The sequence below is a fragment of the Ambystoma mexicanum genome, chromosome 11 (assembly GCF_040938575.1).
Source record: "Ambystoma mexicanum isolate Mex_15411 chromosome 11, UKY_AmexF1_1, whole genome shotgun sequence".
In the NCBI taxonomy this organism is placed as follows: domain Eukaryota; kingdom Metazoa; phylum Chordata; class Amphibia; order Caudata; family Ambystomatidae; genus Ambystoma; species Ambystoma mexicanum.
In genome coordinates, this window is record NC_090934.1 from 1,344,393,527 (window position 1) to 1,344,411,069 (window position 17,543).

The following is a 17,543-nucleotide window of genomic DNA, read 5'->3' on the forward strand; positions in this document are numbered from 1 at the left end:
TACAATCCCAGCTCCAGTTCCCCAGTAGGGACATACCCATGGGAATACATGTCAATCCAATCACCTGACTCAAATCCTCAAGTCCTGGTGGTACATTGTGACACTGCCTCCTTCCTCACACACTGGTGACTTTCCAGTTGCACGTTCAAATTCACAAGTTCATTAGGCAAGGGTCCAAACCCCGCGACTCCTCCCTGCGAAAGGCCTCAAGCAGCTATGTTAGCAATATTAAAGCCAACTATTTAATGATACGGTGATGTGCTTATTAATGTATCATCAGTCCTAACAACTGAGGTCTCATAAATTGTACAGAAACCCCGCCCGGTGCGGTCTCATAATGGCAATTGAAAATATAAACAGTCTGAGAAAACTAATGTGTCCTAAAAGAAAAGCTCATGACAATGCATAGAAGAAGAAACCTAATAAAGGCATGAATGGTGAAAAAGAAAGACAAACAATAAAAGGAAACAGACAAATTAAACTATTCCTTCTCATAACCAATGAGGGAACTGGAACAATGGCTGAATGCAGCAATGAATACCAGCGTTCTGTGTCAATCTCATGTGTCTGGAAAAAGAGGTGGGAGGGGCAGAGAAATGTTAGGGTGAGGACACAAATTCAAGGCGCAGAACTTGAAACATTGAGTGCAGATTGCAAGAACCAATTTTCTGTGTGTCTGTATGTAGGGGATTCCTACTGAGGGCACTTGGGGAATGTGTATCCAGGGCTGTGCCCTGGTGTTAGTATCTGCACGTATCAATAGCAAAAAGTTCTGCCAAAGAGTGCAGAGGGGTACCAAGGGGCTATGTATGGTGGAATGGCAGCAGTCATGCCCAGTTGTGTGGAGCTCAGCTCTGCTCAGGTGAAGCTCCTGTGAGCAGGGTGATGGGTGCTTGTAGGTTTTCCACCGAAGGATGTGTATGGCAAGCCAGTGTGTTTTTGTGGTATAAGGTGAAAAAGGAAATGGTGAGCAGGTTAATGGGGAGGGATATCTGAAATATTCTGGACAGAGGAAAGGAATGTGGCCAGACAGGCCAAGGTGTCCACTGCTTGGCTATTCTCGTAGAGATAAAGGAGGGTGGGATTTCAGGCATATTCTGGTTGATCCCAGCCCACTTTGAGGACCGTGACAGAGTCTGTTTTGTCAGCAGGGGTGGAATTACCTAAACTGAGGTTAGTCATCCTTGTTGGCCATGGCAGAGTAAGCAGTGTTAGCCTTGGCCCGAATAAAGCTCTTGGGTTCTCGGGTCAATTGGGAAGGGTATGTTGGGGAGTACAATTCTATTTGGTACATTCTCTGCACCAAAAGCATTATCACTATTTTACTTCTTGGCCTAGCGAACAACCAGGTTTTATGGGCGTTTCCTGGAGGTCAAATTGACATGCAGTGAGCATAGTCCCATGGGTTTAACATTCTTAAGGTTAGTTCTAGAAATGGGAAGGAGGCCTCTACTTGCCATGTCCTGTTGAACTGTAGACTGCTGCTACAGTTGCGTTCAGTGCTCTGATTAAGATTTTGAGGTGGGACTATTTTACGCATGATTTTTCAAATTAGAGCGTACATGCAATTTCAAGAGAGTAAAAATTAGTTTTCTCCTCTGCAAGAGAGTAAAACTTATCCAACACATACGTTATGGGTATGAACACATTTTAAAAGGGTGCATGCTTTGTGTTGCTTGCTTAGCTGTCACAGATTTGGTCTTTCAGTTGGAAATTCACCATCATGCATAAGAAGGCTATGCTGCTGACAAAAGAAATGCTACATTGCCATCTAGTGGTGGAAAGTATGTTTTTTTAATGAATAAATCAAAGCGTACACGGTACGCAGTACAAAATTAAATGGTCCGTATTTGCCATATTTACATGCGTAAAAGGGCAAGATACGCACGTTAACTGGTAGGCTGGTTGCGTTACTGGACCACAGTACCCTGCCACATGAGATGAACCTAGTCACAGTGGCTTCTGGGCTCACACCAAAGAACTTTCATGATTTTTAACTTCAGGGTGTTTCAAAACATAATCACCCTCACTAAGACATTTGTTTTAAGTAGTATCTTTCCATATTAAAGCCTAAATAGTTTACAGTACCTCTTTAAATTGCTGATGAATCATTGAAAAATATCCAAGGGAATTGAACATAAAAGATGTGCTTATTATTGCCCTGTTGACCAAATTATTAATTGCAACGAGGTTAGCCTTTGTGTGAAATGGAAAGTACACGTCTGTATGCATTTGCAGCCACTACAACTAAAAGAAAAACACAATATGAAATGCCTTGCTACTAAACATTTATTTGTAGAATTTCCAAAAGCTACACATGTGCAGAAATCAATTTTCCATGCTCTTCTTTTGGCCTTCTTGTACCGGTGGTGCTTTGTTTTTCAGTGTCCTCTGCTCCCAGTTATACTGTTCATAGATGGGTTTGTATATATAGTATCCTCCCGCAATGCCAATAACAGTGGCCAACATCATCTGGGGTAAGGAGATTCTGCGATACATTTCAAAGGCAGTAAATAGCCTGGAACGGGGATACTCTGTCAGCTCTACACCTGCCACTGCAGTAGAATCTTCAGGCCTGTGAACAACAAACAAAGCAGTCCATCAGCTTTACTATTGTGTTTAGCAACATAGGATTTTAGGCATTGGCCACATACAGGCATGGATTAGGATAGTTTATTTATTTGATAAGGCGCACCAAACCTTTAGGTAGCTGGATGCAAAGTGACAAGTAGGCTTAAAGCTTAGTTACATAATAGGTGGGGTACACAGATACAGGAAATATGCAGAATTGCTGCCACATTAAATGTACAGAGAATGGTGGTAGTATATGGCATTACAAGATTGTAGTCATTAATATGTACAGAGCGTAGTGGTCACATATGGCATTACAAGATTGCAGTCAGGTGAAGCATTGGTCATAAGCACAAATAAGAATGGTAAGCCTTGACCGGCATTAGGTGGCAAATGTAGTCACATTACCCATGCCAGACGAGACAGGTTAGGCGTCATTTGTTCATATCCAGGTGAGGACTTTCCATCTAAATCTGGAGTAAGGTTGATCTATTCTGAGATCTAAGGGAAGTGCATTCCAGGATTGCGCGGCTATGACCGGGAAGCTAGAGCCGCCAGCAGTGGGCGTTTACATCTGGGGATCTCTAGGGAGTAGGCATTGGCAGATCCTATAGGGCGGGAGGTAATTCTCTTGTTTATTCTTTCTGCGAGATAAGGTGGAGCTATGTTGTTCAGACATTTCGACGTGAGTGAGTGTTTTAAGAAGGATCCTGTCATTGATCTTAAGCCCGCGGACATCTCTTATAAATGCAGAAATGTGATCTCTGATGGGGATATTTAAAGCTGCCCTCAGGGCATTCTTTTGAAGTCTTTGCAATTTGTCCATGATGTACTTATTAGCTCCCGCGTACAATGCGTTACAATAGTCCAATCTGGATATTATGAGTGCATTGGCCAAGGTGATGCAACTAGTATCAGAGAGAAATGGTTTACAGGCTCGGAGCAGTTTGCAGGTGTAGCCTGTTGTATGCTATTGTATGCTAGTGAGTTGACTTGCTTCTTAAGGGTAAGTGCAGAGTCAAGGTAGAAGCCTAAAGTTTCAACTACAGGCATCACCTTGATGACGTTATTGTCAATGTCGAAGGAAGTTTTTTAAGGGCCGTCTCTGAAATATGACAAAGGAAGTGGGGTAGCACAAGCACATACAGGACAATTCTAACACATGAACAATTTAAAATAGAGTCTTCCGGATGACAACAAACCCATGGATTGCAACAATAGAAGTCTTCCTCAAATGCCAGATGGATGATCGGTCTCCAGTTACAGGATCCACTGGCTCTGCTACGATCCGAGCATACGGTTTCCGAAATGTAACCTCTGCAAGGAAGACCACCAACAACCTCATTGGTCGATTCACACCTCTTTTTATAGGGCCAGCCGCCAGCCTCCTCATCCTTTTCCCTTTCTATGCAGGGGTATGTGGTTGCACCTAAACAGATCTCTACTTTCATCCCTATAATGAAGCAATGGCAAAGTCTTCTAAAGCAGGCACTCCCTTGATTCATTCCATTGTTTCATTTGGGTTTTGGAACCCTAAGGAAACATCCTTGGTCACTGATACTCTGAAGTGGGGGAAACCCCTGCATTTGCTGATCTGTGTGGCTCCGTGTCGAGCCAGGAGACAGCTCTGGCCAAAATCACAAGGAGCTCTCTGCCATCGTACCTGCACAGAAAGCCTACAATATGGTCTGGCTTCTGATCCACAGAGAATCAAAGAGCAGAAGGATGTCAAGCAGCAGCAGGAAGTATGGTAGGTTTTTAGACCAACCAAACACTGGTTTTCATACTGGACTTTATGTAAATAAAAAGGTAAAAGGCCTATGTATCCCTACACAAAAGGGTTTTCCCTACCCAACACAAAACTAACGGGGGTGCTAGTCATCAGTAGAGTAGTCCAAATCGATAGTCTGTCCTCCATCCAAAAGCTATTCTATGCTGACCTTACCACTAATCAAAACATCAAAAGAAAAGAGGCCCAGGAGAATGGCTCCCTTCTCCTGGACCAGCTTCTACAGCTTTAATACTCCATCTTCAAATAGTTCTTGGTGATGACATGAATCAGTTCCTTTAGTTCTTGTAGGGGGTACTTCCTACTCATGGGGTTTCCAACCCGTTCTTTCCACACAGTTCCTTGCTTTATCAAGATAGGGTCTTGACCCTTATTCCTTTGGGAACCTTGAAGTGTCTATTTCTTACCTTCTATCCTTTGCTTGGTCTTCGGCCACTTACTGGGCTGAATGAATTGCATTTCAAAGGATTCTTCACTATCTTTACGATGTTCCTACTCACTGGGATGGGTTTACCGAGTCCCACTGTGCTCTTCACTTTCTTTAATGTATTCACAACCACTGGGACGAGTATGATGAGTACTGTTGTACTCGTCCTGTCCTGTTCCCCTCCCAGGTCTCCCGCTGCTTCTGTTACCTTCATACTGTGGGGTTTGCATCACTGGTTCATTCTGTGGGGTCGAGCTTGCACACGTAGCTTGCATGCTTATAGCATCTCTTCTTACTTCCTGTTTCTAAGTGCGCCTCTACAGAGCCCGTTCCACTGCGGTCTCTGTATTGTTTGAGGACCAGATGGTCCACTTCCTCGAGGTCACACCAATACCTCACCTTTCCTTAGGCATACACAGATTGGCTCCCTGCCCCCTCTGTGTCTCCTTTTCTTCTTGTTTGCCACCATCCTGTCAACCGAAGACCTCCCGTACTCTCCTGGTTTCTCACCCTCTCCAGGTTTGAAAGTCCTGACTTTCACCAACATTGTATGTTGGTCCTGCTTTCCTTTTTGTTAGGAAGTGCAAAGTTCTCCCCAGCATACTTAGTCCTTTGTGTCTCTTTCCCGAGTGCTCCTCGTTACTTGCACGCTCTTCTTCGTCACTTTATGGTTGGCTTCCAGCCACTGAGTAATCTTCATTTCTTGCACGCTCTTCTTCTCTGTTTGTCTTTCTGTTGGTTATTTTGTGCGATGTTACAATAACAATTAGGGATTTGTTTGGGATGGTTTTTATGAAGCTCTGATGGTATTAGCGGCTCCTCATAAAGGGGCTTATGGAGTTCCTTGACAGAATGGGAGTCCTTGTCCCCAACAGGGGAGTCTATACCTGTGAGGTCCTGCTTACCACCAACCCTAGGGGGAATGTTGCATAGCAGGCTCACCTGCCTTGCCTCACAAGGAAGGCCCCCACCTCTGGGGAGAAGTGACGAGATCCTGTAAATCGTCACAGAAGGTACAGTGCAAAAGGTTAGCGTGCTTGGAAAAAAAATGCACAGGAGTTCAAATACTTTACGTAGGAACAATGCCTCCAGAGCAAGAAAGCCACATGCTTAGTTGCAGGGACTACACTATCAAACCCTACTTTCAACAGAATGGTTTCCAATTGGTTTTGTTTGTTTCAATTAATTTAGAGAGTATGTGTTTTTGTGAATTTAGCTGTGTTTTGAAATGTGATCACAATTTTCGCTTTTTTTCTGTTTGATATTATTTTTTTGCAAATAGTTTGGCATAGCAAGATTTTAATACATTATTATAACAGCATACTGTAGTGGGCCGGAAGAAGTTCACACATATTGGACATTTCTTTGGTTTTTATTCAAAATAAAAAAGAAAAGGCCTACCATACCCTATTGCTACAGAGATGTTCCCTACCTTACCAAACAAGCTAATGGTGCTTGTCTGTCATCAGAAAGTCCAAATCAAAAATGTCATCCGTCCAAAATCTAATCTACCTGACCTTACCAATAATACTAATAACCAGAGTCTGCCAAAAGAATATCTCTCCTAGGTGCTTCCCTCCAGCCTTCTGTCTCAAGGTTTTACTTCAGGGTTCTCTTAGTTCACATATATATTAGATACAAAAATGTAATTCTCTAGAAAAATGTTTATTAAGATGTTCTTTTCTGGTTCTCAGTGTCTTATTTATGAGCTCTGATAGCTCCTGCCAACTGCTCATAGGTCTGGTGTTCCAGACGGTGTAATGCTTCAGTAGTTTTCTTTATGTTTTGCTTAAGATAGTCTCTTACAGTCCTTCCTCTGAGCTTCAGTATTTCACTCGACCCTTCTGGGGTTTGCAATATCTTTATCATGGGTGAGGCATCGCCACTTCTGGGGTCTCACCACTAGGCGCTTTCTCTGAGCACCTTGGCGCAATATGCAATCCTGACTCATAATACTTTCCAAAGTCTCTCATTAAGGGATACCCCCACTCTTCAACAGTTCACTTTGATAATTTCTTCCAACCTTCACGAGATACTCTTTCCGGTTTTCTTAAAGCCTCACACTGCCTAGCTCCACTAACTTTCTTTGGAACCTTGTGATATATGCACTTATGCTTTTTCAAAGTCCCATTATCAATATCGTAGCTTTCACAACTTCCTTCACTTAAAATGTATTCCCCCAGTGGCTTCCCCATTCTCCATTCCACCCTGGTACCTTAGTTCATCCTGGGTGGCATCTCGGGGTTTGGAGCTCGCATGTGTCTCCTTATTCTGTTCCTCATCTCTCTGATACGCACTTTGCAGCATCCCTGCTCTCGGCATCTTCGTAGGTTGGCACACTTTGCAAATGCCTGCTGATGGGAAGTTTCAGGTCTCCTTGTTCCATTGGTGTCAGAGTAGTTAGACGGTCCCCAGGACCACCACAGTGCTTCCATGGTCACGCCACCACGTTGGACAGTCCTCCAAGCTCCGGATAGCAGATTTAATGCTGTCAGCTTGCTCGGCCTCTGGTTTCTCGCTCTGGCATTCTCTACTTCTCAGATTGCTGCGGGCTCCGAGGCTCGACTGTCCTCCGCTCCTCCAAGGCGTAGCTACGTCAGAAGGCTTCCCCCGTGGATGGCTCGCTCTACTCTTCTCCAATCCACTCGTCCTTACATTCAAGTTTGCTCTTAAAAGCATATTCCCTTTTCCTGCAGGTGTTGTGGCTGATCCAGCATTGCCTGGAGCCAAACAAAAGGAGGGAGCCATTATTCATTACTGGAGGCAGTCCCATATCTGCAGATAAGGTGGCTTGCATAGGGTGTTCCTTGTGGAAATTAGAGTCCTTGTCCCCTAAAGAGGAGTCGCTTCCAGTGAGGTCCCACTTGCCAGATGCCTAGGGAAGTTCTTGCGGAGCAGGCTCACCTTTCTAGCCTCAAAGGGGCTGGCTCCACCCAGGGGAGAAGGGGCAAGTATTCTGGATTTGTCACAATACCCTCCCACCTTTGCTAGGTTGTCCAAAGGAGTCTTTCTGTTTCTACGATGAGCTGGAGAATGGTACCTTAGGATTATATTGCTGTCATTCGATACCAGCACCCACAACATCCCACTAGCCCCACTTCTTACTGTGGAAGACTGTATGGGTCTCACATGGATGTCAATTCCATCTCCCATGTTATCCTGATAGAGCGTCCATTCAGCCACAGTGCGTATCAATGGCTGGACAGGCTGGAGGCTTTGGTTCCTTGCAGGCTGGTGAATACAGTCCTCCTGCCCCTTGAGCCCCACTTGGTTCTAAATATAAACAAGAAGACTCGGTCTTGGTAGACAAAGGCACCAACAGAATGGCAGATACAGAAAATAGCTGATGAATAGGGAGAAGGTCTGTGCTATTTTTTTTAAATGCATCTATAACGAAGAAATATAATGACTACAAAAAAAGACTAAATTAACACAAATGTTATTCTTTCTTATTTTTCTCTGCGACAAATTGTCTACTGTGTTTCTTGTATTAACAACCAGTTACCTTATTTACCGTCGATTTGTTCCTATTTAACAAATGTATTACTGTTTATTAAGTACTAAGGGGTTACTATTTGCATATACATATGATTACTGGTTACGGTTCTATGTGATAATGTCACGGACGAAAATAATGCGTCAGAAAATGCTGCCGTATTAAATGCAGTTTCCCACGCATTTATATGATGTGGTGACACCCCCAAATCTCCCCTTATGATCCCTTTAATATATATATATAAAAGACAAACTGCGTACCCAAGTACGTTAATGGACTGCAATCCTGGGAGCAGCAAAGCAGTGGAATCCACTGGTCTGCATCAAAAAAAAAAAGACACCATGCCATCCACAGCAAACATTTCTTTATCGTAGGTGCCGTGGAGAGAAAAAAACAGGCAACACCACCTTTCGCGGTTAGCAAACAGCTTGATCACATTTGTGCCAAACATAAACATAGGACTTATGAATAAATCAAAACTCTATGGTTGCAAACAAGGCATTTCGTAAACTCTATGGTATATGTATTTTTACATTTGCAATGGTCAGACATCTTGTAACGTCTGGAATAGTAAAAGCTCTATACATCACACAACGACCATGTGCTGAAAGTAGCATTTAAGCGGATTGCATTGCGATGCGTATGTCATCAGAAATCTTGTGTGTACTGATATAAGTATATAGGTAATCTTGCAAGCACATAGCATAATATGTGGTACACATCTCGCGTATTTGCCGTTTCTTCTCGATATATTTTTGTATTGCTTATCGCTCTCTTGTACATGTCGGGTAAATTAAAATAAAATAAAAACCTGCGAACATGGCAGAATGGCTGTCAGATGTCCGTCTACAAGAGCAGATAATTGAGGCAAATAGCGGAGGAGGCGGCAATAAAAGTCAGCGGTCTCTGTTAAAGTGACACACGCAATGCATCCCAGTATAGTTATGCAATTGTCATCAAGGTACTTGATACATTGAATGTGCAAATAAGCGGAAGAATGCAAAATATGCAATGCTCTGCAAAAGTGCCAAATGCAATCATTTATGTGCAAGGGTGCAATGGTATACATTGCTTAGTTCATGCATTAGAATAGTCGACAATCAGTACAAGTGAATGTCGCCATCCAATTTTATCACAAAGACATCCCACACTCGTAAAACATAAATTACGTTGTGGTCCAGACATGAGGCTATTGGTCCCAAATGCATAATCAATGTGCAAATTGGCAATAAAGTACAAAGTATACAAATCTCAGCAAAATGCTAGATATGTTGTGTATGTACAATGTCAATGCATTGTAAAGTGCTTAGTACAGAAAACGTCCACATAATTGGTGGACCGATCATGGCATCCAACAACAAGATGGAAGAAGACGAGGCCCAGGTCTGACACTGTTGGCACCCAAGGATAAGGAACAAGTTACTTACCTGTAACTGTTGTTCTCCAGCATGGGTCTGGCATGGATTCACATGCTCATGAATATTCCCCGTCGTCAGGCTGGGAATCCTCGGTAAAGAAAAAAACCAGTATCAGTTTCGTTTCTGATCTGTCTTTCGTAGTAATAACCAATCACTGGTCTCTGCGTCATACTGACCACAGCCAATGACTGCCCTCTACCTAAGCACCGCCTCTGGCAGCCATCTTCAGATTTGGAAGCACGTGAAGTGGCAGTATGACCAAGTGAAGAGCCGCAGAGGGGTAGGCGGGAGGGTTCGCATGTGAATCCATGCCAGACCCATGCTGGAGAACAACAGTTACAGGTAAGTAACTTGTTCCTTCTCCAGCATGGGGTCTGGCATGGATTCACATGCTCATGAATAAAGAATACATAGCAGTACACACATGCACAACCACGGGAGGTGGCAAAGGCTCAACATTAAGCATCACATCAACTCAACATTAAGCATCTTACCTCCTCACCAGGCTCACCTCAGGCGAACAGGTTGCGCAGCACTGCTTGGCCGACCCTGGACTCCTCCCTGGAATCCCGGTCGACGCAGTAGAATCTCGTGAAGGTGTGCGTCGACCTCCACGTAGCAGCCCTGCATATGTCCAGCAGGGGCACACCAGATAGGAACGCCGTGGTAGCTGCGATCGCTCTGGTGGAATGGGCTCTCGGACGGCCAGGCAGCGGTCGGTTTGCCAACCGGTGACAGTACATGATACAGCCGGAGAGCCATCTGGAGATGGAAGCCTTCGAGAGAGCCTTCCCCTGATTGACAGGTCCAAAGTTCACAAAGAGTTGTGACGTCTTCCGAAAACCTTTCGTGCGGTCCACGTAGAACTTCAGCGCTCTAGCTACATCCAGCGAGTGCAAAGTCCTCTCAGCCGGCGACGAAGGCGACGGGAAGAACACAGGTAACACCAAGGGTTCGTTGAGATGAAAGTCCGACGGTACCTTGGGCATGAAGGAGGGGTGCGTCCTGAGCACTACCCTCGTGTCGTGGAAAGTCAAGTACGGGGCCTTGCAGGAAAGGGCCTGGATCTCTCCCACTCGTCGTGCGGAGGTGATGGCCACGAGAAAAGCTGTTTTCCACGATAGAAACTTCAACGGGGCCGAGTGCAGAGGCTCGAACGGAGGTCCCATGAGTTTGGTCAGCACCACGTTGAGCTCCCACGCCGGGGCCGGAGCCTTCACCGGCGGGAACGATCTGAACAGTCCCTTCATGAACTCTTTCACCAGACGATGAGACCACAAGGACGTCCGGCCCGTGGTTCTGGTGTATCGGGAGATCGCAGCAAGATGAATCTTGATGGACGCGTGTGCCAGACCAGCTTTGGCCAGCGTCAGCAGGTACGGCAGCACTTGGGGAGCCGTAATCCGTAGAGGGTTAATCTTCTGTGCGTGGCACCAGACAGAGAACCTCTTCCATTTGTGTCCGTAGTATTTAAGAGTCGAGGACGCCCTGGCCTTTGCAAGAACCTCTCTGCAATCGGCCGGTATGTCGTATCCTCCAAACTCTAGCGCTGCAGGAGCCAGGCCTGCAAGTTCAGCGACTTCGGGTCGTGGTGGAGGATGGCGCCTCCTTCCCTGGAGAGTAGATCCGCGTCCGCCGGCAGCTTGATTGGCGGGGACGCCGACAAGTCCAGAAGGTCCGGGAACCATATCTGCCTCGGCCACGCAGGTGCGACGAGGATCATCCTGCACCGTGACCTCTTGAGCTGGTTGACGAGCCGGATTAGCAGAGGCAAGGGAGGGAACGCGTAGAGGAACAGGCCCTCCCAGGGGAACGAGAAAGCATCGCCCATGCTCCTCGTCTGGGGAAACCTGCTGGCGAACCTCCGGCACTTGGTGTTCGTCGCCGTCGCGAACAGGTCGATCTGGGGTGTGCCCCACCGTCGGAAGAGGCGATCCACCAGATCCTGCCGTAGTTCCCACTCGTGGCACGAGCGCAGCTCCCTGCTGAGTGAGTCGGCGATGGTGTTTTTTATCCCTGCCAGATGAAACGGCACCAGAAGAATCCCTTGGGCGACGGCCCAATGCCACAGGTCCTGCGCCTCCTTGGACAGCGCTGGGGACCTGGTTCCGCCCTGTTTCCTGATGTAAAACATGGTGGTGGTGTTGTCGGTGAAGATCCTCACCACCTTGCCCTTGAGGGACGGAAGGAAGGACCTGAGGGCCCAAAACACTGCACGGAGCTCCAGGACGTTGATATGCAGGGACTTCTCCGTCGGGAGCCAGAGTCCCCTTGCGTGCAGATTTTCGGTGTGCGCTCCCCACCCTTCTAGGGAGGCATCCGTGGTCACAGTCACCTGGTGGGCTGGGGTCTGGAAGTCCATGCCCGCCGTCAGATGCGCGCGGGTGCCCCACCACCGTATCGCTCGTCGGAAACTCTCGTCGAGCTTGATCCTTTCCTCGAAGCTGCCCGTCGTCTGGATCCAGCGCGCATCCAGGAACTCTTGCAACGGGCGCATCCGGAGCCTGCACATGGGAATGAGGTAGATGCAGGAAGACATCATCCCGAGGAGGGACTTGATGGACCTCACCTTGGCCGCGTCGGCCACCAACATCCGTTGCACCTTGCCCAAGATGGTCCTGGTCCTCTCCTCCGACGGGGAGGCCAGAAGGGACACTGTGTCGAGCCTCGCTCCCAGAAACAGTGCGACTTGCGCGGGCACCAGGTGGGATTTGGCGTAGTTCACGGAGAATCCCAGGTCCGTGAGGAGTTGGACGGTCCTTGCCGTGTGGACCACGGCGAGCTCCCTCGTCTTGGCGCGGATGAGCCAGTCGTCCAGGTAGGGGTAGACGTGAATCCCCTCGCGGCGCAGCTGCGCCGCCACCGGTGCGAGGCACTTGGTGAAAACCCTGGGTGCCGACCGCAGTCCGAAGGGAAGGGCTTTGAACTGGTAATGACGCCCTTGGACCACGAATCTGAGGAATTTTCGGTGCCCCTTTAGGATGGGAATGTGGAAGTAGGCATCCTCCAAATCCAACGACGATAGGAAGTCTCCTTCCTCCAGCTGACCCAGGACGTGCTGGAGGGTGACCATCCGGAACTTCTGCGCCTTGATGAACTTGTTCAGGCGTCGCAGGTCCAGGATGGGGCGCCATCCTCCCGTCTTCTTCTTCACGAGGAAGTAACGCGAGTAGACTCCGGAGCCCCGAAGCCTCTTTGGGACGAGTTCGATGGCGCCCTTTCTGAGCATCGCCTTTACCTCCAGGAGAAGTTGAGGGACGTGAAGTTCTTTCCTGGCCACGGGGGGGACGCGCGGGCACCTTCTTTGAAACTCGAGCGCGTGGCCCCGGGCCAGGGCGTCCAGCACCCAACGGTCGGTGGAGATGGACTCCCACACGCTGACAAAGCCCGCCAGCCGGCCTCCCACCGGGTTGCTTCGGTGGGGGCCCGACCCCACGGCCGGTTCAATCCTGCTTGGACGCGGCCTTGCCGCCTTGGCCTCCTTGGCGACGACGGCGGGGTCCGCCAGACTTGCCTCGTCCTCTGTAGGCCTCTTGCGACGACGAGCGGGCCGCTTGACGGTAGGAAGCGAAACCGCCGCCGGAACCTTTGGAGGCGCCCTTGCCTCCGCCGCTCCGAAAGGGCGTCCGCCGTTGCTGCAGTACTCCAAGGGCCCGGGCCGTCTCAGTATCCGCCTTGATGGCCTGAAGGGAATCGTCCACTGTCTTCCCAAACAGGTTGTTCCCGTCGAAGGGCATGTCCAGGACCCTGGTCTGGACGTCCTGCCGAAAGTCCGTAGCCTTGAGCCATCCGCGACGTCGAAGGCAAACGCCGTTGCCCATCTGGCGGAACCCAGTGTCGGCGATGTCCGTCGCCACGGTGATGGCGTGGTCCGAGGCCACCTCACCTTCCTGCAGGATCTCAAGGGCCTCCGCCCTCTTGTCGTCCGGCAGAAAATCCAGCAGGGGAGCTATCTTGTACCAGAGTTCCCTGTCGTAGCGGGCCACGATAGCCAAGGCGTTGGCCGCTTTAATCGTCGTCGCCGCCGACGAGATGACTCTGCGTCCCATGGCATCCAATTTCTTTCCCTCGCCGTCCGGCGGGGAAGTCGACGTGGAGGCCGCACCCCCCCCCGCTTTCTTCCTGGCTGCCGCGGAGACGACGGAGTCCGGGGTAGGCTGCGCCCGGAGGCATAGGGGGGCCGAGTCCGGGACCCGGTACTTTTTCTCGTACCGGTCTCTTTTCGCTGGCGTCGTGGAAGGGTTCTTGAGGAGGGAAAGGCCCTCATCCCAAATGTCGTCCAACAGAGGCACTGCGAGGACCGTCTTCCTCTTGGTCTCGCGCCGTTGGTAAAGGAAGCCTTCCTTTTTCTTCTCCTCAGGGCAGAGTTGGAAAAGCTCGGATGCCCTGGCGATCATTGAGTGGAACGATCCAATCTCGTCGGGCGGAGAAGCCCTGGTGGGAGGCGACGACGGAAAATCCTCGTCGTATGCCTCGTCGTCCGTACCCGTCGCTGCCGTGTCAGTCCCCGTATCATCCCCTCGGGTGGACGGGGAGGAGGGCTGGACGGGGCGCGACGGTTGAAAAGGAGGCGGTGGATGGATCCTTCTTTTCTTGGTAGGGGGAACACCAGAAGGTCCCGGTTCTGGATCCCCCGACGGGAGAGGTTCCTCCGTCGGTAACGGTAGTCTCGTCCTTATCTCGGAGCATAAGGACTGTATAGCCAACAAAATGGCCGCTGAGTTGTCTTGCGGCGCTGGCAGAGGGGAATCCGACGGGCGAGCAGGGGCCCCGTCGGTATCCTCGACGATGTCGTCGTCGTCACCTGCGTCGGGGCCCATTCCGACGGGCTGGTCTTGTTCCACGCCTAGGCCGTGGCTTAAGACCTCGATCAGTTCCTCTTCTGAGGTTGAGGCCGAATCTACGACGACGCCCTGCCCCCCCTTCTTCCCCACGGAGGGTTTCACGGGGGTCCTATCGATGGGCACGAAAGAAGACTCCCTCCGAGGAGGCAGGGAGATTCTGGGCCCCGAGGCCGCCACCACTGGTGCAGCCTCCACAGGCTGGGCCAGGGCCGCCGCGACCGTTTCGATAGAGGGCTTGGTCGAATGGATCAAGGCCTTCACCACCTTAGGTGCGCTCACCGCCTTATCCTTGAGGGAGGGGGCACTGCCACGCTCCTCCTCTGCCTTAGAGCTCGACCGGGGTCTCTCCAGGAGCTTCGCCGGGTGCTCGGCCTTCCTCTTACCCGACCCAGAGCGTTGGCTCGTGGTTGATGGTGCCGGGGAGGGTGCGCCCTGCCTGGCGCCCGTAGAGCCCGACCGTTCGGCGCTCCCGGTGCCAGCGGACTCGCGGTGCTTGGCCTTATGTTGGGCCCCCGTCGCCGGGGCGCCCTCAAAGGTCTTAGAAGACCGCTCAGATTTCTTCTTCTTCTCGCCAGACGGGCTCTTACCCTCCAGCCAGCTGGCGAGACGTTGATGGCGGTCCTTCATGGTCCGTTCCGACATGTTGCCGCAAAACGCACAGTCCTTCTCCACGTGCGTCTTGTCCCCATGAAGGCAGTAAAGGCAGAAAGAGTGTTCGTCCTCCTTGAAGACGTTCTGCAGCTGGCATCCAGGGCAGGCCCTGAACAGCTTTCCGGGCGTCGAGCTTCCCTTCTCCTGGGCCATCTCCGAGACCGGGCCTGAGAAGCTTCTGGAGTCCTCCGAAGTGTAGCTCGACGAAATCTTCACCCTTGAGGGGCACAGATGAATCCGACACGGGTCCCCGTTGATCGGATGTAGGATCGGTGGAGCTTGAGGCTCTTTTGACCGAAAGAATCGAAGTTTTTGTGAGAAAGCGCGAAAAAATAGCACTAACGCTCGAGAGCAATAGCACGAGGATCCCAACACATGAACGTGCGGTAAAAATCTGAAGATGGCTGCCAGAGGCGGTGCTTAGGTAGAGGGCAGTCATTGGCTGTGGTCAGTATGACGCAGAGACCAGTGATTGGTTATTACTACGAAAGACAGATCAGAAACGAAACTGATACTGGTTTTTTTCTTTACCGAGGATTCCCAGCCTGACGACGGGGAATATTCATGAGCATGTGAATCCATGCCAGACCCCATGCTGGAGAAGTTATACTATATCCAATAGTACGAACGTGCCTTTATCTAAAGTGTCTGATGCAAAAGTTATACTATGAAAGTACTGGAACCCAAACGCAAATTAACAATGCAAATTGTCAATAATAAAATACAGAGGGCCTCATCACGAGTTTGGCAGTTGCCCTTAAATGCGGCTCTGAGCTGGGGGGAAATCTGCTGAGAATTTGCTGATTTTTGGCGCGTTTACCGCCGGCGGGAAATCCGCCGGCGGTAAAAGCGCAAAATTTCCCCATTGAGCCCAATGGGGAATTCTCGAATGGGCTCAATGGGGAATGGGCAATACCCGTTCCGCCAAACACGTGATACAGCGCTAATAGCGCCGGTGGGTTTGGCGGTAGGGCTAATAACGCCAGCGCTATTAGCGCCGGTGTTACCACCCAACTCGTGATGAGGCCCAGAGTATAACATACTCACTGGCATACTGAATGCATTGTTCTTTGGGCAAATTGCAACATAAAAAAGTGTTTTGTGCATATATAAAATGATTCACATAGTATATGGATCCTCAAAAACATATAATCAGATTTCAGAAGGCGACCTAATACACATGTAATACAGATAGAACCATTGGGATGACCAATACTATATCCAAGACTACAAGACCTTCCAAGAATCAAATATCCAATATAGATGGTCCAACCAATCTGATCATTTCATAGAGTTTGTACATATGTTTCCCACAAAGAGAACCGACTTTAAGAATTAAGATAGACAGATTAAATAAATTCCAATAGTGTAAAAAAAATGTAAAAAGAACACAGGTCTGTGTCCTCTGGATATTCAATGAATATGCAACCAACCAGCACCTAAGCATCCAATTAATGTCATGAGAACAATTTTCTATAAATAGCAATTCTTAAAATGTACTCCATATAAGTTTTCATGTCTGGGCACGTGCCATAACTAGCTATGCATCCATAAAGAGCCCGGAAAGTATTGCATTAAAGAAAAATACAGGCTCAAAATAGTTCCATAGAGATCAATAATGACACCAAAATAGAAATTAAAAGCAGAGAATGTGAAATAGCTAATATACATATAACATAAATTAAACATTAATATAACAAATGAAGAGAGCAGAAAATAAGCAAAAGAACACAAAAAAGAGCAGAAGAAAAGGACAAAAACAGGGAAAACTAGGATCATTATAAAATGGGAGAAGACAACCATGTTGGACACCAAGAACCGCACCTCATTGATCTATTCAAAAACCAAAACAGCACTAGTATCTAATGAGAAAAAAATTATAGTGACTCAAGTGCCCAAAAAGGTATACAATTCCTCATCCAGGTTGTGTCCTCTGTTTTTTTTGTTTCCAAATCCAAAATACATTTGGTCTCCAGTGGTCTCAGTTGAAGTTCTCGATTTCTCCTCTATGTGATTCTGGAACCGAGTGTATGCCAAAAAAATGTGAAACCATCCAATTTGCCTGCGTGAGCTGTTTTGAAATATACTGTCATAGGGTATGTGAGATCAACATTCTTGATGGCACGTATATGTTGAAGCACTCTAAGTTTTAGTTTACCAATAGTGCTCCCAACATACCACCTTCTGCAAGGACAAGTACGTACATAGACAGAACTGCAAGTGATCCTCAACATGATTGATATCAGTAGCCAAGACAGGATGGCAGTAGCTTGTTGTATTGGTGGCATATTGGCATGCTTTGCATTTCATGCATCTATGAAAACCTGGAATTCTTCTGCTCAACCAA

The 17,543-nt window shown here is 48.5% G+C and overlaps 2 protein-coding genes across 5 annotated transcripts in view; both read right to left on the reverse strand.

Moving 5' to 3' along the window:
• RAB27A (RAB27A, member RAS oncogene family) overlaps positions 1 to 17,543 on the reverse strand; it is a 538,796-nt gene that overhangs the window by 429,593 nt on the left and 91,660 nt on the right. The window lies entirely within an intron of this gene.
• PIGBOS1 (PIGB opposite strand 1) overlaps positions 2,272 to 17,543 on the reverse strand; it is a 106,954-nt gene continuing 91,682 nt past the window's right edge. For 3 of the 4 annotated variants that reach the window (XM_069624874.1, XM_069624876.1, XM_069624877.1), the window contains exon 2: positions 2,272 to 2,575. In XM_069624874.1, coding sequence (XP_069480975.1) covers positions 2,329 to 2,499 — 171 coding nt within the window. In that variant the 5' untranslated portion in view covers positions 2,500 to 2,575 and the 3' untranslated portion in view covers positions 2,272 to 2,328. Of the gene's footprint in view, positions 2,576 to 8,543; positions 8,712 to 17,543 lie in introns of those variants that run through there. The other variant, XM_069624875.1, reaches the window with a different exon arrangement.